General features: G+C 38.1%; 1 protein-coding gene across 7 annotated transcripts in view; it reads right to left on the minus strand.

The window, feature by feature from the left end:
* Window positions 1–139: 139 nt before the first annotated feature.
* Window positions 140–27,608, minus strand: part of LOC131266014 (GTPase-activating protein skywalker) — a 40,600-nt gene continuing 13,131 nt past the window's right edge. Inside the window, exons 1-13 of one of the 7 annotated variants that reach the window (XM_058268343.1) lie at window positions 23,992–24,053; window positions 23,391–23,674; window positions 23,132–23,309; window positions 18,406–18,559; window positions 17,331–18,115; window positions 8,553–8,755; window positions 8,277–8,481; window positions 6,901–7,025; window positions 6,506–6,837; window positions 6,265–6,433; window positions 2,514–2,672; window positions 2,216–2,436; window positions 140–2,147 (exon numbers count right to left, since the gene is read on the minus strand). In XM_058268343.1, coding sequence (XP_058124326.1) covers window positions 2,006–2,147; window positions 2,216–2,436; window positions 2,514–2,672; window positions 6,265–6,433; window positions 6,506–6,837; window positions 6,901–7,025; window positions 8,277–8,481; window positions 8,553–8,755; window positions 17,331–17,454 — 1,680 coding nt within the window. In that variant the 5' untranslated portion in view covers window positions 17,455–18,115; window positions 18,406–18,559; window positions 23,132–23,309; window positions 23,391–23,674; window positions 23,992–24,053 and the 3' untranslated portion in view covers window positions 140–2,005. Of the gene's footprint in view, window positions 2,148–2,215; window positions 2,437–2,513; window positions 2,673–6,264; window positions 6,434–6,505; window positions 6,838–6,900; window positions 7,026–8,276; window positions 8,482–8,552; window positions 8,756–17,330; window positions 18,116–18,405; window positions 18,560–23,131; window positions 23,675–23,991; window positions 24,054–27,608 lie in introns of those variants that run through there. The other 6 variants (XM_058268349.1, XM_058268348.1, XM_058268346.1 and 3 more) reach the window with 6 other exon arrangements.

Here is a 27,608-nt window from a genome sequence, read left to right on the forward strand (position 1 = left end):
CATTGTTCACACATTGAAGCCGCCGCAAACCCATAACTATGTAGAAAATTCGATTAAGGCTACTTTCGATCAGGAAACCTGTGATATTGATAAATCCAGTAATAGTTTGTAAATGACCGACCAACATGTACAGATTGAATATGCTTTTTAACTTTGTGATAAAGCCTAGCGCACAGGAAATCAGAAATTTATTTGACTCAAAAAGAAATTTTAATTTTGCAAAACAACACACATATAGAAGTAAATCTTAACAACGATTTTCGTTTCATCCCCCAGAACTTGTAATTATTCTTTAGATGAGGATAATGCATTGCTCCAGTTATGATATATATGGGTAAATCATTCTTCTGTTTCGAAAACACATAAATCATTGCAATATTACTTGATACGCCTACAGACTATACGATAATGTTTATATTTTGTGTATGGAGAATTGTATTCTAATGCTTTGGTGGCATCGATGAATATACTAATATCGCCAATTCTACGATTGTTTCAATGCATATTCAATAGATAAAGCTGTTTAGCTCTTTTTAATTTAATGTTGATTTTCACACTACACGAATGACAACACCAACAACAACATTGTAAGAATATATCTAAGTCAAAAATGGTAGCATTAGTCAAAGTGATTCGTTGTACTACGCCCTCATTTATGCCGGTGTCTGTAAGAAACATACTAATTCATTCATTCATTCATTCCAAATCAAATTGTGTAATAAGCGGCGGTGTGGATGGTAGATCTATTTAGCAATCAAATACATACGTGTATTGGAATGTTGCTATTTTCTGATTCACTACTAAATCGTCTTCAATTACGTTTCGTCTACCATTGCGTGTTACATTCAAGTGTTACATTTCCATTAAGTTCTCAACAAGGATAATTTTGACTGACTATACGTTTTTTGATAATCTGTCGAGTTAGATTACTCTAATGAACATGAAAAGCCGTAAATATATTATCGGTGTCTCTTATCGACTGATGTATGGCAATGTAGTAAGAGTTTTAAACCATTCAATGCATGCTGACGACACATCACATTTTAAAGGACGCAAGAAACTGTGTCCGATGTGTCCGATGTAACTATCACTCGATACATTTATTGTTGATTTTGTATTTTCAATACATTTTCAACAACTATCACCAAACACCGGGCCTTTTTGGCTTTGATGATATTTTATATGGCAAGTCGTTCTTTTAACTCACAGTTAAGTTGAAAAACTATTTTGAATTGCATTTATCAGCTTCTTGAATTTCCCTCTTCTTCGATGTATGCATGCATTTAAACACTATCAAGATATATACAATGCTTAGCCGAAATGGTAAGGCGAGTAAAGATAGATCGTATTTTATTAAGAGAAGGACTCTTTTAGCTTTATGAACAAAACTGTTATTTTCCTGTCTTTCTTTTGTTCATCATTGCTACATGTATGAGCAGCAAAACTATGTAATCAAGTTTCGTTGAATATTATACGTTCGATGCATACAACAGGAGTACGGAATCAGTCATTGTGGCTTTTGGACACGATGATATGAAATAAATTACGTTATTAGATGTCACACAATGAATTTCGAAATCACCTGATGAAATCGAATTTGGATTTCACACGAATATGCCAAAATCGATGATACAGATTCCTCAACTTAAATATATCTTTTGATTCTGATGTATAAATATGTGCATACATATCCAGTAAATATCAAGAGTATTTTTTAATCAATTTCGATATTGGACAAAAAAGACAGAATTCTGCAAAACTTTAATTATTAGCACGTGACCACACAACACAACGGTAATAATGATGTATGTTTGGATATTGCTATGCGATTTGTGATTACTTATTTGTCGGTTTTGCCATTACTATCCCGTCTTCGCTAAAATATATACAATTTCGAACGAGATCTTCAATACTACTTAACTACCAAACAAATGAAAAGAAACCAATCTCTATGTCACGGATGAAATAAACGCAGTATTAAAGAATGTTTCTTAATGTGTACATATTAAGCACCAACAAAACCGTATACTTCGAGTACACGTATCTCAAAATCTCCGGAAGCACAAAGTGGTGGGTTGTTGAACGTTTGGCAACGGTCGGTCTTACCAAAACGTATGTTTTCATCCATCCAAATAGCTTGCCCTTCACTGTCATAAGGCAAAAATAAAAGTATAAATTAAAACTTCATACCACTATACTCCTCCATACTACATACCCGCCACCGATGGTTATCATCTTGGAATCTGCTGCCATGAATAGTTCAGAAGCATGCCCCAATCCAGTGTCACCTTCAATACCGACCCAGGGGTATTTTGCTCGTTCTGGGTAGAGTGAGAAAAGAAACGTTTCTCCCGTACCAAAGTATGCCTGGCGCTGACCACGATCGTCTTTGAGATTTCGTTCATACCAACGAGAGGAGCAATAAGCACCAAACACCTGAAAAGGGAACAAAAGCAAACAAAGCAAATATAATCAAAATTGTTGATACTATATATTCTCTCGATTCAACATACTTCGTTGTTGCAGGTTTTGATCATCAGTAGTGTTGGCTCATGCTGCTCCACCCGTACGTAAAACGTGGTCAAAGAACATCCATGTTCTTCAGTAGTGTATAATAACACAGGTTGATACATCGTTATTCTTACTGGCAGCCAAGACCAAAGCGTAAACAGCTGTTCAAAAACAGAAAAACGATAAGCCATGTGTTATTTACTGAAACCATATAACACAAACACAGCACGTTAGATGGATGGGTAGTTTGAGCAAAACGCAAAAGCAGCTTTTAGCCAATAAAACTCTGCGTTGCGCATTATTATGAGTATCAACTAGAGATGAGCCCAAAGAGCGGGAACTATACGGATCGATCCCATCCTAGGCGCGATCGACGGATCCCGATTCACAAAGTAGCGATCCGGCGGATCCGACGGATCGTCCGTTCAAGCCAAAACCTTGCATGAGATAGTTCTCTATCACTCTGACCTTACAAACTCTTTCTTCCTGGTATCAGTGGCCCATGACAGACCAAAGAGTAAAGGCAGTTTTACTCACCAAACTCCAAAGGGAGTCAAGTCGACGATTTCCATTCTCATAATCACGGTCTCATTCAATAAAAGCCTGGGCCCCTTCCCAGCGGGACGTTAAGTCTCTTTCTCAGTGAATAAAAGTCTCCCTTGGCTCTACGATGTGTCCACGATCCGTCCACGATCCGTCCACTATCCGTCCAAGATCCGTCCAAGATCCGTCGGATCGCCCATACATTCAAAAACCTGGAGAAGTCACTCTCACTGACTTTGGAAGGGGGACCTGACGGCGATCCGTCCACGATCCGTACGGATCCGGCATGTATTCAAAAGCCTGGGAGACCTTGGGCGATTCATTCACGATCCGTTCACGATCCGTCGGATCGCCCATACATTCAAAGTCTGGGGGACTCATACCAAGCGAACATTTTGTCTCTTTGCTCACCATTGTAGCCAAGCTTGGTGAATAGGTGAGGTATTCCTTTCTTTCTTCTATCCTGGTTTGTTATTTTCATTTTCGTCTATCGCTCTTTAATCGACCTTCCTTGGAGCTTGCCAATTGATTTTATGTTTTAGGTCAAGTTCGTTCATTGACGAATGCGCACGTTATTTTACTGTTATTTTGGTCATTCGATTTGCGTGTGGTCGCTTCAACACTGTCGCTACATTTTACTCTCCCGCAGGAAAGGGGACAAAGCTACCGGCAAATTAAATGAATGAGTGGAAAACTGTGAAAAATGAATCGTTGCCCCTTCCCCCCTCAGGCGTAATGAGTATAATATCAATCAGCTAAACAATCCATTTGCATGGGGTATGCCAGGTTCGAGAATGTATGGGTGATCGGACGGATCGTGGACGGATTGTGAATGAATCGCTCAAGATCCCCCAGGCTTTTGAATACATGCCGGATCCGTACGGATCGTTGACGGATCGCCGACAGGTCCCCCTTCCAAAGTCAGTGAGAGTAGTACCAAACGTCCCACAAGCATAGACTTCTCCAGGTTTTTGAATGTATAGGCGATCCGACGGATCTTGGACGGATCGTGGACGGATCGTGGACGGATCGTGGAGGGATCGTGGACGGATCGTGGACAAATCGTCGAGCCAAGGGAGACTTTTATTCACTGAGAAAGAGACTTAACGTCCCTCTAGGAAGGGGCCCAGGTTTTTATTGAATGAGACCGTGATTATGAGAATGAAATCGTCAACTTGTCTCCCTTCGGAGTTTGGTGAGTAAGTTGCTTGGTGAGTAAAACTACCGTTACTCTTTGATCTGTTATGGGACACTGATACCAGGAAGAGAGAGTTTATGAGGTTAGAGAAATCTATCTCACTTGGCGGTATTTTAGAGTGTTGAGAATGTATTTTTTTCTTTTTCTCACGATCCGCGAATCGCCAACGGATCGCGGATCCTTATAGGGATCGATCTAGGATCGCTCAGTTCGTGGAAATGAATCGTCTTGCGCATCTCTAGTATCAACATCAATTGCATGCACGAAATGTTAATTTCAAAAATTCAATGAGTACAAACAACACTTTGAGTAACAATTTTTTGATGATACTGATAATGTCAAAGTAATATAGTTATTAACCAATAGCGTTGAATTTTAGCAAAAGCCTAAATAGTAATAGCGTTAATTTCCTAATAAAAGAATTTTATTTATTGTTTGTAAATTGACCACTAGATAAATTAATGTTAAAGTTGAGAAGAAAGAAGGTAAATTGATATGAACTAAACGAACACATTTCATACGGTTTAATTGCAGTTTTATTTAGTTGTTCTTTCTCCAATGTATTGGTGTGTGTAATTTAAAAATTTACACATCATATATAAAAAAATGGTACCAAACTAAAATTCATTCTCTTAAAAACAGCACCAATACGTCCTTCGAAAAATGAAAATAATGTTATATGAAATCACTTGAAAATAGTTCTGACAAACTTAATTAATTGGGTGTCCAAACCGACTAGAAAAACATAGCAACTGTCGATACACTTTTTATTAACCCAGGATAGCATAATAAACTTACAGAAACCAAGCGAACATCAAACCACTACTGCAGTGAAACGAAATATTAAGAATCTCATCATTGGAACTTACTGTATCCTGATCACTAACTTTGCTTTTTATTGCTTGTATTGGGAAAACTCCCATTGACAACACACGTACATCGGGAGAATGAGCCCCCTTACAATTGATAAGTAACGAAAATTATGTTTTTTTTGTATTTGTGTGTATTGTGTGTTAATTTCGAGCGGATTTTTCGATCGATTCGTTTCGTTTAAAGTTTTGCACAACATGTGTTTATTTATATAAAACCGTTTTTACCATTAGTCCCGAGTTTTGCAGCATAAATACATAAAATAATTTGTTTATTGATAAATTACCAATTATCGTTTATATGTGGCTATGGCAGCTAAAAATAGTAAATCAACAATCTTTCAAAATGCACAATGTCACAACGATTAACAAAAAACTAATATTTACAACTTAGGCCAAAACAACGATAAATAGGATGTAAATGAAATTCACGATATATAATGCGCATTGGAAATTATATTGTAGACAATTATTGTTAATATGATTGCATTCATGGTTCGATTAGGCGAGCTATGATGCTTTATTAGATTAACCCAATTATTTTAGCGAGCAACTTATGCATGAGTAAATCGTACTTGGTTTTGGAGTGAAACGAAATAACCAAGTTAAAATAAGACAACCAAACAAGATGTAATATTTAAATCATCCACAGAGATCGTACAACAATCATCCGAGTACATTGAAAACTAAAATAAACTCAATTCATACCATTGCGCGGCAAGTATCTAAACCTTCCCGATACTTCTGTTACATAAAAATGGTTTCAACCAGGTCAGAATACGCGAAATAAGCCATCGTAACGTTTTCCCCAACAACAAGCGTTAGAGTGGTTGCCGGGATAGACAGAAAAAAAAAAATAATTTGTGTACAATACAATTTCTTTTGTTGGCTTTACAAATTAATCAGAAAGCAAAATGTTTGAAAGAAGCTTGTTTCAAATTCAAGGTGACTTTTTCAATCCTCCATACAAAATTAGCATTTCACTTCGCCACCGTCTACAACATTTTGTTAGCAAGGCTAAACCTGCCTGAGAGGTAATCATTGACCCAACTATTTGTGTATAGTTATACTCCAAAAAATGAAATTTAAAAAAATTACATAAAATTTAGGAAAAAACGGTCCTACTATCCAACGAAAACTTACCTCTCTTATTGTAAGGGTATGCGACATCATTTGTACGTTGATCTGGGATTGACTCGTTGGTAAATTATCGCTAGAACGTGATCTCACCATTTGTTTGGGTCCGCTAAGAACAGATTTGCTTTTGAGTAGCATTTCAGTCTTCAAAAACACTCTAGATATGTACGTAGAACTGAAATTGAAAAAAATATTATTCGTAAAGTATTATTAACGAATCAGTTCTAAAGTATTTTCTTCGCCCTACCTAAGAGCTCTTATACTAAACGCAGTTCGTAGCAGCTTTGCTGGCGAGACTGGTATGCTTTTACAAAACTTTGGAAGGGCATTGTCGATATCGTTTTTGATTGTATCCGCATCCCAATCTGTGTTGTTGACTGTTACATGCTTATGAAAAAGTATCAGAATTGCCAACGAGACTCGGTAGAATACTTTTATTCCTTCGTGGAAGAAGCAATCCATCACTCGAACCAAATGTGGAAATGGAAGTCCACCTAATATCCACCAACACCAATCCATGTAGATAGATTCCGACTTCTGCCCGTTGCACATAGATGATAAATAGTTAAAGGCAGATTTCTGAAAAACAAACAATGTTTTTGTAATTCTTTTAAAAAAGCATAAAAAGTTAACAAACCTTACCGCATGTTTTTTGGCAATTTGCATCACAGTCTTCCAGGTAACTTCGTAAAGTAACTTAGTTTGGGTAATAAATACTTTTTCCTTAGGGGTCACCAGACTCGCCATGCAGTGATAGCATTCCTCCTCTAATGATCGCATGGGGAGTATGAGATGAGTAAAAAATCGTATGTTTAAAAATCTGTTTAACTGTGCACCATCAAATTTTGACAAAAAATAACACATAAAAAGGTACTGTCTAGGCCTAGGTAACGTACGCGAAAAACTATTTTTGTCTCTCACTATCACTTGGTAGTCCAATAACTAATGACCAATCAAGTAAATCATATAAAAAAAGAGAATTTGAGGTCATCGTGATTGGAATGACCGAAAGCGACGGTAACCTGTCAGTTTTCACCACGCTGTCCCATACAAAAAGTAAACAACATTTTGATGATATCGACACGGCCAGCCATTTTTTAGCATTTTTCAATGTGTTGTTCACCTTTTGTAATGGACAGCGTCGAGAAACAGGTAGCGTCGTTTTCGTATCAGCAATCATGACGACCTCAGATATTAGATCTCTTAGAACCACTGGTAAGAAAGAAAGTTAATAACAACCAAGAAACTATAACATTTGAAAACTTTGGTCAGACTATTAGTTTTGATAATTCTTTTCAAATCACCTATACGAAAACCTGCTATTTGATTGAACTATCCAAACACATTGATATTTAGAATATTTTCCAACTACCGGGTTGTGCTAAAATAACATTTCAACAAGCCGGTGTATTGTGTGTGTAATGTATATTGCTCATGTTTCTCCTATCAGAGGCTGCAACGAATTTTCACAACCGCGCAAATAATTTCATGCTCACGACTTCACCGATGGATTCACGTGTCCCGCTTTGACGTATTGGTCAAGGTTTTGTCGTTAAAGATAACCGTTCTCTGCTGCCTAGGGGTTAAACATTCTTTATGTTAACAGAGATTCATACTCATATATTGTATAAACACGTTTATACAACTATGTACAAACTTCACATAGGACCAAAACAAAAACACACTAATAAGTGAATTGGCTTCCTAAACTCAACGAAATATAGCAAACCCTTCTATATAAATGAAAAAAATATGTGTCATGTTCTATGGCACAGGGGAAAAAATAGAATGATGAATATACGATTATTTTCGGTTTCGGTAATACGATTATTTTCGGGTGATTGGAATTTCACCAAAATTACATTATTTTGAGTCGCGAAAACAAACGAAGATGACCGATTTGTAGACATTTGTACGTTGAGCGGTAGCGTAAATAAAGAATATAGACGTCGATTTTTCTTATCGTTTCATGGTCGTTAATCGAAAGGAAACTTAGCTTGTAATGTAATTTAACTTACCAGACATAAAGTGCAGCAAAATGGAGGTAATAGGGTAGAGCGTAGGACTAAAAGTAATGTCTGGGCAAGCGTAACCAAGAACACTGACCACTCGATCGGCAACTGCTCGACCTTTTCGTGTAAGGTGATAAGGTAGACAATGTATTGTGTCTACAAAAGGTGGTAGCATGATGGGTTTCTCGGGTAGTTCCGTAGTGCCGAATACCTGTAACAATTAGTAGAGTAATATTGGTTCGTCATCCTTCAATTCTTAATCTTTTAAGACGGAAGTCTTACCTGATTCACCATATCCCAGTAAAAACCGTCCAGCATGCTTTTGCCCACGTGATGCTGAGCACACAGAGCAGGCCATAGTTGTGAACGGATTGGTGAATTGGTTGGCCATGAATTTTCTCTTAGCACTAGCTTTGCCTCTCGTTTTTTTCCTTGTTGTAGCATATATTGCACATCTTGAAATGTTTTCAAGCTGGGTTTTTTACCTAGAAAAAGAAAAAGAATAAATGTTAGCTAACGCCGCAAAATGTTTTTACTTAAATATCAAGGCATCGTTTATAGTGAGTAAAATACAGCACACGATAAAGCTATTGTTGTTCGATATTCCGTCATGTTCATTGCCGACGACGATAAAATGCCATGGTTGCTCTAGCCTACATCATAGAAAGATTAGAAATGACCACTGTACTTTGAGTGACGTGGGTATGAATCCCATCTCGACTCTCCCCTGTTACGAGAGGACTGACTTCGGAGCATTTTATGAATTTGTGTGATTGCTTTTTGAAAAAAAATCGATAGAAATGAAGGCATGCAAACTAAATTTGCAATTATAAATAAAACTACTCAATACAATATTTCCAATATGATATTGTACGTACAAATATGTATTGTACACATGGTATATATGTATTTTACCATATTCACACTAACTTCTGACTAAATAAAAAAAAAATCGGAATCCTAAAATTCTCAGAAAAGGCATTTTATCCTAGAGCAGATACGGTACAAAAGAAAATTACAAATACATTGAGTCGTACACTTATTATTATGTCCATAACTTAAAAAGAGTTCATGTTTATTTCGTCACGGTGTATTAAGGACAGCAGTCCGTTTAAACCGTTTACATCATGGACCAAAATCGTCAACCCGCACCAAGACAGAACTATTCCCTGCAAAAGGGAAGTAAGTGAATGAACCATTTCATTTTAGGTGAAAAACGAACGGAACATAATCTTAGGAAGGTTTTCTACTCAATGAGTTTGGTGGGTTCCGAAGCTCTGTTATCTCTAATCCAAATATATAACAGCCCAAACTAAATTAAAATTCTATGTTCAAACTCTAAACAAATTAGAAGGAATCAAGCTGAAAACCAGTGTTTTCAGATAACGAATACTATAGATATCACCCTATAGAATTTACCACATAAGGATTAGCTATATTGATGTTCGCAAATTTGGAAAAGGTCGTCATAGGCAATGAGCCGTCATAGGCAAAAATTTCTTGCCGTGTATATTAAAATATAAATCTTATCTTTCGATCAATTTAAGCCTGTGGACAAAACCATAGAACACTTTTAACCTTTGTTTTGACAGCAACATGACAATATCGTTGTAGCTTGCTTCTTTGAATTTTGGTAAAACTAGATAATAATTCACGCCTAAGTATTATTGCTGATTACATTATTCTCTCAAATTGTACTAAATTGTTTTAGTCAATTCATCACTCTTCAGCATCCCCAGTTATCATTTCGTAAGGGAATCGATGGGAAACATATCTAAAGTTGGAAACATGAAAAAATGCATTAGTGAATATTTTTTTATTTTTTTGCCTTTACATGTGATTCCAACGATTGCGTGTAATTCTGTTTATACCATAAATTGTATCGAAATCCCTGAATATTTGCTTCTTAAGCACATATGCAAGCTATGGTTCAAGTAGTTTTTTAACCTTGTACGCTAAAGCTAAGCTATTCATCATCCACATCCATCCGTGATTCCCGAGATCTTGTCTAACGAAGCAGATACTGAGTTAGCAAAATGGGCTTAAATAATATCTACAATCAAATAACAGCGTGTAACACTAAAAAGGCTAGTCTAATGGGAAACATTACAATCTGGGTATCTACAACTGGAGAGAGTTTACTTTCTATCTAAGATGTTCTTGCTTGTGTAAAGGCAGAACTTTACCGACCACTGGTTTACAGCAACAAATGTTGGCAGGCTAGACTGCTCGCACAAATACAATAGCGCGAGGATCATTAAAAACGAACAACTACAGATACGTAAAATACACTACACAACCTGGGTAAGATTGACCACTAAGTAGTTTTCGTATGTTAAATATTATGACTAATCCCAATAACGATATAATTATCATACCTTTGGTCGTCAACAATTGTAGATTAAAACAAGTACATTTGGTGAGCTTGGAAGACTGTAGATATTGAAGCTCAAGGTACAGATCGCAGTCCGGATCTATATAAACGGACGCTCGTTTGCTGAGATTTTCTATCGATAAGCCGTCCGGTGTTTTAGCCACCATTGTAAACTAAATTGGAAAAATAATCCTTATAGGATTTCTTGACCACGTACGATTTATAGCACTGTTATGTTATTATTACACTGTTACTGAATTTTTATTCACTTAAAATCACCAATCACTGCGCTATCAATAATCACTTTACTCTACAATACTGCATGTTTTCATTTTGGTTACACGTGTTAGTAAACATTGAATAGTACATAGTGAGTAAATTATCAATATTCACTGGTCTGTCGATGCACCACAAAAATCATATTCTTAGTTGGAATAGTTTTTTAGGTACATCGTATCCTGAACGAGGATCCTGTAGCATATTTTACAATACACTAGCAAAACCGATGTTATTGAATGCTGTATTCTTGGCCCATTCTTTTTCATACAAATGCTGATGACCGACTGATTGAGATTCCTGAAGCTCTCTGGTTTGACTATCAGATTCATTTGCTGAGAGATGAAACTGTATGAGTATTGTTTACAAAAGAATGCATACAACAATCGTCCAACAGTACTCTGTTCTTCTGAGTAACGCAAATACTTCGTAAGTAGTAGTGAAAATAAGACTGTTGAATGATAAGCTTGATAGCTGGTCGTACCTACACGCTTTTAACGGTGTATGTTCGAGTATAGTGCTAAGATCAATTCATCCTGCTATTTATAACCATACCAAATGTTTACAAAATGTCAATCACACTTAGCAGGCTCACAAATGTAGTGTAGCGAAACAAACGTCAAACTCTTGCGTTGTCCTGGTCTCATTCTTTCATTCAGAATGGATTTGAGACACAAATCAATTTTAAAGTAAAATATTATTTTCTTCTCGTTTATCTACTCTTCAGTAATAATCGTATTAAGAACTCAGCGGCCGTCAAGTATATTCCTATTCCATCTTCATTGCTGTTTGAACAGAACATACACAAAACTTCCTTGTGGATTGCTTTGTCTAGGAACAATTGCATATTAATCAAGCAACATACGCCATTGAGCACGAATCTTATTCCATTCATGACAAAGAGAAAGCTTATTGATGTCATCAAAACGTCTCGTTCATCAGATCTTACAACATATGGGGCCCTAAGCCAGATCCCATTTGATAGTTCAATCGTTTGATGCGTGTGCAACCCAATCAAAGACTAGTAAAGTGTTTTACGAACCTTTTACTGCTAAAAATAAGTTCTGTCTTCTGTCTCGGAACGTATAAAACTGGCAACACATAACACGTGTGAAAAAAGGAAAAGAACCCCAAGCGAACATAATTGCACAAATTATTAAAAATTTTATTGGCTCAAGCCAATGTTTTTCTCCAAAGATTTCCTGTGCTTTGCACTTGAGTTTTTATGATTTTTTCTGTTGTATTTCGCTTTCTACTGCCAATTCATTTTTTATGGTATGAAAACTTAAACGTTTTAAGGAGATTTTCTCGATTACATATATTGTTATGTTACTAAAATTCTACTAATGTTGCTTCAATTTCTTTCACTGAAGACTTGCACTAAATATTATGTACAAAATTACGTTAAACTAAAATTTTCTAGGGTTGTGGGAGCAAACCCAAATGTGATGTTATATAAGCCGGATTTATGCACGCGAAAATACGAACTTTCAAACAGTTTTAAAGTTAATACTCAACAAAACGCGTCGTTTACGCGACTTTCTTGTGGACTGCTTCGGTTATAGTATGATTGGTATGATTTTTCACATATGCAACTAATTCGTAGCAAAGATTGCCACCAATAAATGCATCACGATTATAATGGCTTAACTTGAGTCACTAGTACGTTAGAAAAGAAATCCGAAGATCAACACCAGTCAACCACTACGAACGTCATTTGCACATTCTCGACTAAACCACCAGACCGATAGAGAAAATCCAATCGACAGCTCAATAGTTTTGTATTGGTTGACTTCACTCACTAACCCATGGCCTGTAGTGCCTCACGCGCTAATCAAAGCCATATTCAAACACGCAACCCTGCAGCGTGTAGATGTCGCAGCGTACATCACACAACAAATTAGAGACTATAGTACACAATACATATTCCGTTTTATACAGTACAACCGGCTCGCTATGCTTACTCAACACATCGCATGTGGATTTATCTGTCTTGCGTTTCGGTCCAAGTGGCGTCAGGTGAACTCTCCAACTTTTCTCGGGCCGTTTCTCGCAGGCCCGTTCGGTTTGCACCTATCTTATTTGAAAGCTCACTCTCAGAGGGCTACAAAGTGGATACAGTTCATACAGTTCATCGTAGTTGAGGTAACAATACACTGTTTTCAGGGCCATTTCGTTCGCATCAAGCTGCTCTTTGCCAGTAGTAGGCAGTGAATTGCACGCGCAAGGTTTTTGTTTGGCATCGTTAGGAACCAGTTTGGGTTTGTTATGTTTAACTTTGCCGTTATCGGTAGCAACATTGGCGCGACAACAACGCGACCTTTTCTCGTCGCGCCAATGTTGCTACCGATAACGGCAAAGTTAAACTTAACAAACCCAAACTGGTTCCTAACGATGCCAAACAAAAACCTTGCGTGTGCAATTCACTGCCTACTACTGGCAAAGAGCAGCTTGATGAGGACGAACTGGCCCTGAAAACAGTGTATTCCGTCTTTTTATTCCACTTTTGGTAACCGGATCAAGAAAAAGGAAAGGTACAAGTAACGAGTATGTGAAAAACCAAATCGTAACGCGGTCATCTGATGTGTGTATATTCCAAAAAATGGTGTGAATAGTAAACAAATAAGAAATGCCAGTTAAAACACGGATTTTGGTTCATTACAAGTAATACATTTTCTTTATGCAGCAATAAGTACAGCAATAGGATAATTTTCGATTGTTTAGATTCGCAAACATGCCGATTTGACCAATAAGAATAACTTATGCATTGCTTGTTTATCGGCCGTATTTTAATTGATGTGTGTGTACGTAATTGATACTAACAACAGGCAAAATTGAATAAAAGAGTCATTCTTTAATTTCCTTTTCATAACCCTATGAAAACCGCCTCATAAACCTCTCATAAAAGTCTCGTAAGCCCTTAACGGGCAGGCATGACCAAGAGGTCGTTACGCCAAGAAGAAGAAGAATAATAATAATAATATTAATAATAATAATAATAATAATAATAATAATATTAATAATAAGAAGAAGAAGCAGAAGAAGTGTACCGTTAATTTCGGCTACGTAATCAACCTAGGGAGCGCGGCATGAGGGGGACCCACGGGCTCCCAGGGGGATGGGGGTATATGTATTGAGGGTATTACAATTTGGAGCGCGGAAACGATACACTTCTCGACACTGCCCCATACAAAAGGTAAACAACACTTTGAAAAAAGCGAAAAAATGGCTGGCCGTCTCGACGATCCAAAACGACGCCACCTACGTGTCGAGACGATGCGCGGAAACGAAACGATGCGGCTAGCCATTTTTTCGCTTTTTTCAAAGGTGTTGTTTACCTTTTGTATGGGACCGCGACGAGAAATCTGACAGTTCGTATCGTTTCCGTCCTCCCAATTAAAATACCCTCATATATTAGTGTTGTGCTTAATATAAATCACCTAAGATTCATTCAGATGGATTCATGAATCTTTAGGGATTCGAATCTTCAAAGCTTAATGAATCTTTCGAAACCTTGATGAATCTTCATTCTTTCATTTTTCATGGCTCTGTCACGAATCTCCACGATTCTTTCGATAGCGTGGATGATGCGACCAAAAAAACAGGGGGACCCTCTACCCCCATTTTGCCTATGACTTTTCGTCAGTTGATGCCAAGGTGTATAGATATAGAAGGTGACTTTATGTCGCTCTGGAAGGGGTGCCATATTTGAGAAGATGATGATTTAATAATTTATAGAGGTTTTGAGCCGGGAGGCTTCTTTCACCTCTTATATTTGAGAAGAGTTATGTCAAAAGCCCAATTCTTTTCCGATAACCCCCCTTAACCTTCAGATCTACAACCGCCTACCTGGGTAAGTTTTGCCCTTTTATTTTGCAATTACTTCGAATTGAACAGTTATATCGACTCGAAATTCCTGGAATGCCTCAAGCAACATGTTTTCTGTCATTCTGCCGAAAACCGACTTTTTATTTTTATTCTAAGTATTTTTTTACACCATTTTTCCATTTATACCCCTTAAATCTACAACCGCCTACCCGGGTAAGTCATACGTTTTGTATCAGAGTTTTTATTTTTCTGTACCAAGACAAACCACCAGTAGGTGAAAGGAGGTGCCCCTCGGGTTTTTCTTTTTATATTTATATTGAAAACAATCCTAATTTATCTAAGCCACACTATGAAAGACTGTTTTACTCATCGAACTCCTCGAGCAATAAGTAATGAGATAAACTCGAAGACGATCTACAAATATGCAAATTATGCTACATATTGGACCACACAGCGGCATCGAAAGCATTCTAGGTGAACTTTCATCATTTGTTACACAAAATAATAATTTATTAATTGCAAGAAAATCATGATGTAACGGGTTGAATTAAATACAAAAGAAACTGTTATCATTTGAAATAAAACGATCGAATTTATGTATATGAGCCAAGTTTTAAAATGTTAAGGCTTAAATATCAGATGTAACAATGTATAATGAAGAATTTCCTCCAGATATGCCACCGAATTTACTGAGGAACATGAACATTTCCAAAACGTAAAATTTAATAGAAAAATATTTCTAAATCTTTAAAATTTCACTTTATAAGCAAAAATGTTGAAAGGCACCTAGAAGTTACTTCACCAGAAACTTAAGAAGTATAAACAAACACAATTACTTATTGAAAATGTATGGTTTATAGAGTTAGCGATTGTAGATCTATGGGAAAAAAATATATTTAAATGAAAAAATTACTTACTTATCGAATTTTTAATGTTATTATTTGAATGGGATGTGTTAGAAAACATTCTTAAGTATCATCACTGAAAATTTCAACTCACTACGGCATCTAGAACAAAACATATTAGCTTTGAAGCACAGCAAAATGCAAACCCCCATACAAAACGTATGGCCTACCCGGGTAGGCGGTCGTATGTTAACGTAGGTATTTTTGGTCGTAGACCTGAAGGTTAAAACCCACATGAATCCCCCAGAAGTGTTATGTCATGAAATGTCATTTTACACTGGACGACTTCACCTTCTAATTTATACACCTTGAGTTGATGCACGTTTGGGATTCATGAATCTCTAAAACACAAAGAGTCATTCAGATTCATGAATCTGAATCTGAATGACACAACTCTAGTGTACATATTAACAATACAAACAACAACAAAATCACATCGATTCCAAAAGCATTAAGGTACATTCAAAAAAAATTGTTTAATTATCAGCACGGTCATCATGAGTCTGTGTTTTGATTATTTGGCTTTTACTAGTTATTCAAATTTGCTGCATTATAAATATGTTTAGTTGTTACAGCCAGATACAGATAGGACTGACTGTTACATACAGATAACTTTTAGTATCGCTTTGAATAATCTCAACAGATTCTTTTTTTTGTTTGACTAATGTATGCGTTTGATGGTATTTGTAGCAACCGACCAAGCGTTATCACAAACATCGACTGAATTATACTGATATACGGATTTAATATACCACGTACACCAACACTTAGGTTGTCAGGTACGCATGTATATACAAGTCACGTGGCTATAATCAACTGATTCTTGTAAGCACCGCAACCAAAACATGTTACGGCGATGTTTCATTTAAGATATTTTTGTCGGAAACCCCGTTAGGTTTCAAAAAGCTAGCATAACAGAAGAAAAATATTACTAATTTAACTTGGACTAAGTCACAAAATATCAACACCATATCATTCATTTATTTATTTGCCATTTGTTATGCACAGCATAGTCGCTTTACTTATCTAAACCATATGCTACATTAATGTAAAAACCTTGACTTGAATTTATCTATCTAGCTACAATACGATTGAAATTGGCTTTGGTACCAGCAGGCTTAACGTACAATCAAAGGTGATTTTGTATTAAGCGGTACACGTGAATGGCATGTAACAGTTATTTGTGAATCACACATTTCAAATTATGCAAGTGAGTGGGAAAATTACGCGTAAAGCAAGCCGGAGGCGTTGCGAACTTGTACACGCGAACAAGTTCGCAACGTCTGCGGCTTGCTTAAAGAATCAAACCCAAGGCAAGTAATATTTTTTACTACTGATCAAGATGATCTTCACATAGATCATAGAACACATATCGATCAGTTGATTCAAATTAACTGATTCAAAACTAGGGTATAACAGAACTGTAAATGATTTAATAAATTAAATTAAATTTAATAGATTAAGTTTCTAAAAAAAACCTCATCTCCTATGCTAAGCTATAGAATAAATTTTTATCTTGTGTTGAAGGAAATAGATCCAAAAGCAAGAGGTGTAATGATAACACGGACATCGGAAACAAAGATAATTACACCAAACAAAAAAAGGTAACCAGGTAGCACCACATGATACTTTTACAGGTCAGAAGATTAACTAATAAAAGAATTGCAAATTACGTACCTGGTGGTGTATCGGTTATGACTGAGATGTTTGTTGTATCGACATGGGGCGCAAATGCTTCGTAAATGTCAGCCTCTTCTTCAATTCCGCTCAGCTGTTCTGCTCCGATTGCATTTACTGGCATGGTGAAGAGTTATTCCCACGAAATTCAGTAAACTAACTGTTTGAACTCTCGTTAGTAGTTAGTTATTTGTGATTTCTATTCCATAAACACGAAAGTTGTTCACACGACAGGTTGGGTTGTATTCCTACGAAATCCAGTAAACTAACTGTTTGAACTCTCGTTAGTAGTTAGTTATTTGTGATTTCTATTCCATAAACACGAAAGTTGTTCACACGACAGGTTGGTACTTTTGAACTGAATTTCTGGCAACTTTGGGCAAATGTAACAAAAAAGCACTTACACATGAAATGAACAGAACACGGTGATGAACCTGGCGCACTTGAACGCACTGAGCAGCTCCCGACGTGACGTTGGGTGGCACATGTAGTGATTTACAGTGCTAGCATATTATGCGCCCACGTCGAACCGTACTCTTCATTCAATTGGTTATCTTCTCTATCTTTGCTTCTGTTTATCTGCACCGTATCGGTCCAACGCCGTCAAAGTCGAATGATAATGTTACATTGACAATTTTGCACTGTTTTGATAACAACCGGGTAATGCTCAGGCAGTTCAGCTTTTGTTTCACTTATTCAGTTTTGCAGCACCATTACATCAAAAGCATGTACATTTTTGCAAATAATTGCGACTTTTTTACAACTTTGTGCACTCCCTAATCAAACTAGAACAGAAAAAAGCGTTTGTCAGCTTTTTGTGATAACTGTGACGATTTATCGGGATTAGACACATTGAAACAAGCTGACCATTATCTCGAAAGCAAGCGATGCTGTAACTGACGGTCACATGTGGTGTGAGAGTGCGTATATTTAACGACTTTTGAAATTAGTGTAGCAACTGTTACTCATTGGACTACACTATTTTGCTTTAAATTTGCACTGTTGAACTCATTTACTTTAAAGCGCAATGCTTACAAACTTGTTTGGAATAAATGAATTCCAGCTGCTGTATTACCGTTCCAGTCACGGGCAGGTCAAGTTTTACAACAATATAGCGAATCGCTTATGGGGAGGACAGTGGCACTCCCAGACGAATACAAAACGCATGCATCTCGCCGAAGAACTAGTTCCAATAATTTAAGTAAGATCCTCGAACAGCATGATGAAACCTGTCGAAAAAGAAAACGAAACATTTAGAGTAAAGAAACAACTAACAAATAAAAAAAACTAATTGATTTTATCGAATTCTAACACGGGGTCCACACTACAGCGCGACGTCCCGTTTCAAAAGTAGCCCAGTTTCGGCAGAACAATCGCGCAAGCAAAGCGCGACAGAGGTAGGGGAGTATGTGGAAATATATATCACATTGGGGCGTAAACTCGGCGAAATTTTTTTGTTGAATTTTGACGTAGTAATGCATGATATTTATTTATCTACGTATTTTATGCACCCTGAGTGAGTTTGGCGCTTCTACATTGGCAATTCACTGAGAAAACAAACTTAAACAGACAACGACGATATTTTGGCCCGCCGTAGGAAGTATATATTTCTACATCATCTCCTACGTTCTTGAAGAGCAGTTTGTTTGCGTTTCGGAACCCGAAAAAACTGTCAATTAAAACGGAGTTTGATAACTGAATTACATATGTGAAGCCTAAAAAAAAGTAGTACAACGAAAAATCCGATGTTTCGTGAAGAATATTGCTCGTTTTGTTCACGTTTGTGTTTCGGTTTGTTTATGTTTTGTCCAGCTGTCGGTTTGTTTACGTTTCGAATTGACATTAGCGCGACGTGGCGTTTTTCACTGTTTCTACACTAGGCATCGTCTAGCGCGATTTGTGCGACAGTTTTTTGTATCTCGGGGTCCACACTGCAGCGCGACGTCCCGTCTCAAAAGTAGCCCAGTTTCGGCAGAACAATCGCGCAAGACAAGCGCGACAGAGGTAGGAGAGTATGTGGAAATATGTATCACATTGGGGCGCAAACTCGGCTAAAAATTTTTATTAAATTTTGAGGTAGTAATGCATGATATTTGTTTAGCTACGTATTTTATGCACTCTGAGTGAGTTTGGCGCTTCCACATTTGAAATTCACTGAGAAAACAAACTTAAACAAACAACGACGATATTTTGGCCCGCCATAGGATGTATATATTTCCACATCATCTCCTACTTGTTGAAGAGCAGTTTGTTTACGTTTCGGCACCCGAAAAAATTTTGGTAAAAATATCAATTAAAACGGAGTTTGATAACTGAATTACATTTGTGAAGGCTAGAAATAAGGGTATAATCCCAAATGAAGCCCCCCCGTCGCCGCATCGTCGTCATTTTTTCCACATGTGCGCCTGAAAGTATGCAATAGGTGGCACATCAATTCAGTTTGAATATTTGAACAGTTGAATTTCCGTTAGAAACTGTAATGACTTGAACTAATCGGTAAAACTAAGCAAGATGGAGATCATAAACCAATGAGTTGGACTGAAGAAATGAGTTTGAAACGGCGGCGCGCCCGCAGCGAGCGCAGCGAGCGGACTGCGCTAGGTCTACCGAAAAAGGGAGTTTGTTATAAATTTGTGAAATAAGGGGGGCCCGTGGGCCCCCCTCATACCGCACCCCTAGGTTGATGGCGTAGCCGAATTTTGATACACTCATGTAAGTAATGCATGAGGGAGTTTATGTTGTACATCCTTTCCAGTATAATCATCATCTTTAATTTAACGTGAATTCAATTCAAACGGTTCACACAACGGCACGTTTCACCAATTGCATACCTTTACGGTGCATCCGCTCACAAATGGTGTAGCCACAACAGCGATTTCGGCTGGGGGGGCTTCATTTGGGATTTTACCGAAATAAGTGATAAAACGAAAAATCCGATGTTTCGTGAAGAATATTGCTCGTTTTGTTCGCGTTTGTGTTTCGGCTTGTTTACGTTTTGTCCAGCTGTCGGTTTGTTTTCGTTTCGAATTGACATTTGACAAGAGCTAGCGCGACGTTGCGTTTTTCGCTGTTTCTACACTAGCGCGATTTGTGCGACATTTTTTTTGTATGGAGTTCGGCCGCCTGTCAGGCGACGTCGCGTTTCGTGACGGGACGTCGCGCTGTAGTGTGGACCCCGAGTATGGAGTTCAGCCGCCTGGCGGGCGACGTCGCGTTTCGTGACGGGACGTCACGCTGTAGTGTGGACCCCGTGTACCGCGTCACCCAAATATGGGTGACAGCATTAACTAGTTCTAAAAAGTTTTTGACCCAAAAATAAATGAAAATGCAACATACAAATTATTGTAATATTTTATGTAATTTTTTGGGAAGCTAAGTTTTTGCTTGGCCTTCGAAAACAATCGATTTAACAAATATTATAAACAAATTGTCATTTAAAAAATCGAACTAAAAATTGTGCTAAAACGCTTGGTACGCAACGTGTTAATATGTAACGCCTACGGCCAGCTTAAGCTTTTGGTCGCTAGCCCCGGTTTTCGTTGCTGTCAAACCCCAGTATGATGACGAAAACCAAGGCCGGCCTGTACCTATTTCGTTCAAGAGTTTTTTGTGAAGAACTCGCACAAGGATGCAAATATGTTTGTAAATAATTTTTAAACCAACTGTCACAACACTGACGGAGCAGAAAATAGCTTTGACCCGACCTGTCTTTGAATTATCTTGTTTAGCAGCATTAATGAACGAATCTGACAAGCGCGGGAATGTTAGTTTATACCACAGCTAGTTATTTAAGCTACAATCCAAATAAAACACTTATATCGAATATATTTGTTTCCGATAACGATAGCGTGAAAATTTGATGATGTAATAATGTAAGTTTATTAAACTTTTCTTATGACACCACTCAACTCGTACCGGCAGATCATTTAACACGTTCCGTACCGCGTCACCCAAATATAGGTGACAGCAGTTCTCGTTCTAAAAAGTTTTTCCGGCCTGCTACACGAGCCGCAAACTCCAACCGCAAACTCAAAAACCGTATAAGTTTACGTCAAAATCTTTGCGGTTCGTGTAGCCGCGTTTTGCGGTACCAATTCTGTGAGCCACGCTACACGAGCCGCAAACTCAAAAACTTTGCGGCGCAAAGAGGTTTTTGCTTTTGATTTTTCAATTAACTCAAAAATCTTCCTTCAAAGCAAACAAGATCTTATATCAATGCACACAAAAAGTAAAAGATGGATAATTTGTTGATGAGTGAAGTGTGGCTAACTACCCTATCGCGGGTCATCGAGTTGAGTACCCAAAACTTGCAACAACGTAACAAGCGTATTGTGCGTAGGCAAGAAGATGGCAACCGTTTGCTGGACAATACTGTAGCAGAGCAAGCAAATGAAACTATAATTAACTTTCTTCGCATGAAGAAGGAAGATTTTGGAAGAAGGAAGTTACATAAAAAGTGGTAGGATAAAATATTTTAATCTTTATCATTAAACTTTTTGAAACTTTTGGATAAAATCAGTTGGTGGGCCGGACTTTGCCAACCCCTGATCTATAGTGAATTTATAATTGATATTCTAGCTATAAAATGACAAAATATTACTGTAGCTACAAAATAAACACGTAAATTTATCACCATATGTTCGATTATTTTGTTTTTGAGATTTGTTATGTTTACATTTTATTTCTTCTTCATCTTCTTCTTCTGGCGCATTTGAGTTTGCGGTTAGCTGCCAAAAACTTCGCGGGTGCAGTTTTCAGCTCACGGAGCTGAAAAGTTTTTGACGCAAACTTTTCGGTTGTTCCCCTCTTTGCGCCGCAAAGTTTTTGAGTTTGCGGGTCGTGTAGTGGGGCTCTTTGACCCATAAATAAATACAACAACATAAAAATTATTGTAATGTTTTATGTAAATTTTTTGGGAAGCTAAGTTTTTGCTTGGCCTTCGAAAACAATCGGTTTAACAAATATTATAAACAAAATGTAATTTAAAAAAATGTACTAAAAATTGTGCTAACGTGTGTGTTAACACGTTGCGTACCAAGCGTTTTAGGGGGAAAAGGCCTAAATTTTAAATGGTATATGATGATGGTTGTTCTAGGTTTTGAGTTGCATATATTCAAAAACTGATCAAAGCAGTTTAGAAATATTGGTCCTGCTGACCATACTTTGCCGAATCTTGAATTACATGTCTAACAAAGGGAAGCCTGGTTAAATTACAAAGGTTTGTAAAAATCTTCGGTCAATAGGAAATTTGTGGATGTGCAGACACATTGGTGTCGGGATTCATTAAATCTGGTTTGGTTTTCTGACGACAAAATGTTATGCTAAAGTTGGCTTTGTCACTACGTAAATCCAGCCATTAAGAAGTCCGAGGAAACCAAGTCCGAGTAAGTTGTGACTAATCGATAAAAGCACTATGAAAAAGACAGGCCATGGAGCACAGTATAATACTAGCGGCTGCGTGTGACCGGTCGACTGCGATTGGCTAGCGACATTTGTGACGCCATCATGGCCAACGTTGTGTAAAAAAGATACCCCACAAAGAAATCCATCGTAAGGATCGTTATTCTCATCACTGATTTTAAATTTTGCTCGATTGTGGAACTGTAAAAAATTATTAAAGACTGTTTTTGAAATAATAAACTATTTCGCCCAAGGGATCGATATAATAGTTTATACAAAAACTAATGTTATTTAATTGGAAACTAATTAAGTTCCAAATAAGTCAAATTCGCACAATCTAGCTATCGTTAGTTATGTGCAGTACATCCCAAAAGTCAATAACTAAGAATAAATTATCTTACCTTTCTTCATACACATATACAAATGATACGAAATTATCGGGTGAAAGAACGGTTATTTTCTGCAGACGATAAACCCAAATAAAAATTAGACCAGGTACACAAAAGACATCTGGAGACGTAGTTGTAGGCCCTTAAGATTTCAACCAATCCGGCACGGAACACAGTTTCGCCTTCCACTCTGCAATCAATAGGATGAGAGTCTCACAACAAAACAAATTAACGCGAGTTTATCATTAAAACGCCAGATCGATTTGCTTACAACAAATCACTGCAATCAATGGACTGGTTTGGCAATTGACCCTTGAATAATCGTTCTGCACGGCCACCAAGTGGCTAGAAACAAAATACAGAAGATTACGCTCGCACCAAAATTGGTCAACTGTCATTCGTTGGATAAACACGTTCGTACACACACACAATCACTAATTTCTTGGAGTACACTCTTTGCGAACGTCGGATGATATACACAACTTAAACAATTCAACGCAAAGTATCTCGGACTTTAATGATAGGTACGTAATTTCGTGGCTTGAAAGAAAGAAACTAAAAGCAAAGGAGCAGAACAAAAATTAACGTTGAACACAATACGTTTTCACTGCACAACATTTAGCCAACACACAATCATTCGCAAAAGCTGATGCTTCACTACGAATGGCCGAGATTAGTCAAATCTGAAAGTGGCTTTGTAGCGATATGGACTAAAATCGTTATTCATGCAGCAACTTAAGGGATATTAAACCAAAGCACACAACATAACATACTGAAAAAAGAGCCACGGAACGATTCGAGTTCAGGTGTGGCTATCCGGCTCACATCACAAATATATCACATGTATTGCTATAACTGAATAACAATTTTACTTCAGAATGCAATTTGGTTGTTTTGGACAACTGCGTAAAGTATCGCAAAACGCCAGCGACACTTGAACTGATTTCGACTAAATATTCGTATGACGAAGTGAAGAGCGATAGAAGTTTGTACATAAATCATGCTAGTATTGGTGATAGTGTTGGCAGAATAGAGATTTGGAAGACTTGAAGATTCGATCCTTAGACCGATTCCAAAGATTTGAATCCCATCTGACTGATTCCAAAGATTCGATTCCAATTTGACGAATTCTAAAAATTTGATTAGATTGGGATTCGAATCACATTTGATTTGTTTGGGATTCGTACCAGATCTGATTTGTTTGGGACTCGATTTGATTCGGTTCTAGCTTACAGCCTTTTACGATGGATAGCGTAAGCTGAAACTCGTTGATCGCTTTTGTGAACTCCGTTATCGCACCTTGACACCGGAATATGACATCTTGCAATTCATCATCGCGTTTGTGACCTTCATTAATTCACTGATTCTCATTCTATTTGAATTTGATATGACTCGAAACAGACATGAGGTGAGTTGAATTAGTCACGAAAGGCAGCGCACGTCAGCTCTCGAACAAGCCAAACACGACAAAAACACAAGAACAAACCCATACAATCATATGGAGGTGCTTTGTCAACCTGCATAGAACATGTCAGACAAACAAGTCATACTCGGGGTCCACACTACAGCGCGACGTTCCGTCACGAAACGCGACGTCTCCTGACAGGCGGTCGAACTCCATCCCTGGTGGCAAAATCATCATGCTTTCTCGTTCTGGCGGTATCAATTATCAATTGCACAGAATGAGAAAGCATGCTGATTTTGCCCCCGGGGGCGGGGACTGCACCGTCGCGTAACGCGACGTCGCCTGACAGCCCTAGTGGCAAAATCAGCATGCTTTCTCGTTCTGTCCAATTGACAATTGATACCGACAGAACTAGAAAGCATGCTGATTTTGCCGCCGGGGAGGCGCTGAACTCCATGCAAAAAAAATCTAGCGCGATTCGCGCGACATCGCGCAAGGTTTTTTATAGCATGGAGTTCTGCGCCTGTCAGGCGACGTCGCGTTACGCGACGGTGCAGTCTGGAAAGCGTGAGATACAAAAAAAATGTCGCACAAATCGCGCTAGTGTAGAAACAGCGAAAAACGCGACGTCGCAATAGCTCTTGTCAAATGTCAATTCGAAACGAAAACAAACCGACAGCTGGGCAAAACGTAAACAAGCCGAAACACAAACGCGAACAAAACGAGCAATATTCTTCACGAAACATCGGATTTTTCGTTTTATCACTTATTTCTAGCCTTCACAAATGTGATTCAGTTATCAAACTCCGTTTTAATTGATATTTTTACCAAAATTTTTTCGGGTGCCGAAACGTAAACAAACTGCTCTTCAACAAGTAGGAGATTATGTGGAAATAAATACTTCCTACGGCGGGCCAAAATATCGTCGTTGTTTGTATAAGTTAGTTTTCTCAGTGAATTTCAAATGTGGAAGCGCTAAACTCACTCAGGGTGCATAAAATACGCAGCTAAACAAATATCATGCATTACTACCTCAAAATTCATCAAAAAATTTTAGCCGAGTTTGCGCCCCAATGTGGTACATATTCCACATACTCTCCTACCTCTGTCGCGCTTGGCTTGCGCGATTGTGCTGCCGAAACTGGGCTACTTTTGAAACGGGACGTCGCGCTGTAGTGTGGACCCCGAGATAGAACAAAACAGTTTGATTTTGTCGTGTACCTTGTTTATTCTGCTACCTTGCTGCTTGGTAGAGTGACAGTTCATCACGACATTGGCAGACCTTTCGAACAGTTGAGGGTATTTTAATTGGGAGGACGAAAACGATAGAAACTGTCAGATTTCTCGATGCGGTCCCATACAAAAGGTAAACAACACCTTTGAAAAAAGCAAAAAATGGCTACCCGCGTCTTTTCGTTTCCGCGCATCGTCTCGACACGTAGGTGTCGTTGTTTTGGTCCCGGGCTAGACCCCGGCGGCGCAAAATCGTTAAAAGTGCACCGCTTAGAACAATTGCAAGGTGTACTGTTATGGCTTCTGTTAACAAGACCTATACGAAGGTTACGCGAGGAGCTCTACAAAAGGTCTTTCCCTGTTATTTAATTTATTTTCACGGTGTATACAACTCAAAAAGATAAATCCAGGAGTTTATTTTTACCATGATGATTTTATTGCAAGTTTTGCCTGTACATACTTTTAGTGTTCTTGGGTCCCATTTTTTATCTGCAACCATATCAAGCTGCTTCGAAGAGTTTAACTTCGTACGGGATCAGTCTTCGGGTATGCGTTGGGAGCAAATATCTCACCCATCCAGCTCTTCCTGCTTAGATCCGGTGCTGGTCCGTTTGTTGTTATTTCTAATTAGCACTGCGGAAAAGAATGAATAAACAATTAGATACATGATTTGAAGAAGTTTAGGTTAACAAACAAATCGTTTTAAATGATTAATACGTACTTATAGTTTCCATAAGTTGAAGATGATATTTTGTACAGAGACGATGAAACTTCTTCGTCGATGCTGCACTGGACGTATTGCGTTCCAATTGTACACTTCCCAATAAACCTAAACTTTCTTTAACACGCACCGTACAAATTTGATCTAAAAACTTTGTACTGAACAAGTTTCCAACTATATTTGACTTTATTTATCACAACACCAACAGCTAGACGAGAATGCAAATTCCGTGCAGCTTCTTCGAGCTTCAGCAGACATACACACCCGGTGTGGTGCACATATCCACACACGGGAAACATAGGCTGTTCGTTTTGACAAAGTACAATTTGGCCGCCGGGGGATTCTCCTCTTCCTGCTGGTTCACATTAAGCGCCTGAAGCTATGCAAAGCGCGACACATGCATTCGTTTCGAATTTTTGAACGCTAACGGTTCGCTTAAAATAACATAACGGTTTAAACTACTCACCCAGAGGAGGTTGAATGCGGGTTAACATACTTTTACATGTTAAGTTACTAGTAAGTAAACTATACCACACATGATGGACAGCATGAAACAATGAGTTTAGCCGAAGAAATGATTTGGAAACGGCGGCGCGCCCGCAGCGAGCGCAGCGAGCGGACTGCGCTAGGTCTACCGAAAAAGAGAGTTTGTTATAGTTTTGAGAAATAAGGGAGGCCCGTGAACCCCCCTCATACCGCACCCCCTAGGTTGATTGCGTAGCCGAAATTAACGGTACACACTACGATTCAAATACTCGTAGGTTGAATTTAACGAATTAATGTATCACCAATTGCATACATTCAGTTTAATCGTCCACAAGAGGTGTAGCCACGATCGAAAACATGGCGGCCGGTGCCTCATTTACTCTTTTACCCTAATCTCCCGTGGAGGTTGAATGCGGGTTAATATACTTTTACATGTTAAGTTACTAGTAAGTAAACTAAACCACACATGGTGGACAGCATGAAACAATGAGTTTAGCCGAAGAAATGCAAGCGAAGCGAGCGGACTGCGCTAGGTCTACCGAAACAGAGAGTTTGTTATAGTTTTGAGAAATAAGGGGGGCCCCAGCTGGGAAGTTGCTGGGACTCTTGCTGGAAGTACATGACAGCAGCAAAAAATTTGAATT

The sequence above is a fragment of the Anopheles coustani genome, chromosome 2, assembly GCF_943734705.1.
Source record: "Anopheles coustani chromosome 2, idAnoCousDA_361_x.2, whole genome shotgun sequence".
Taxonomy (NCBI): domain Eukaryota; kingdom Metazoa; phylum Arthropoda; class Insecta; order Diptera; family Culicidae; genus Anopheles; species Anopheles coustani.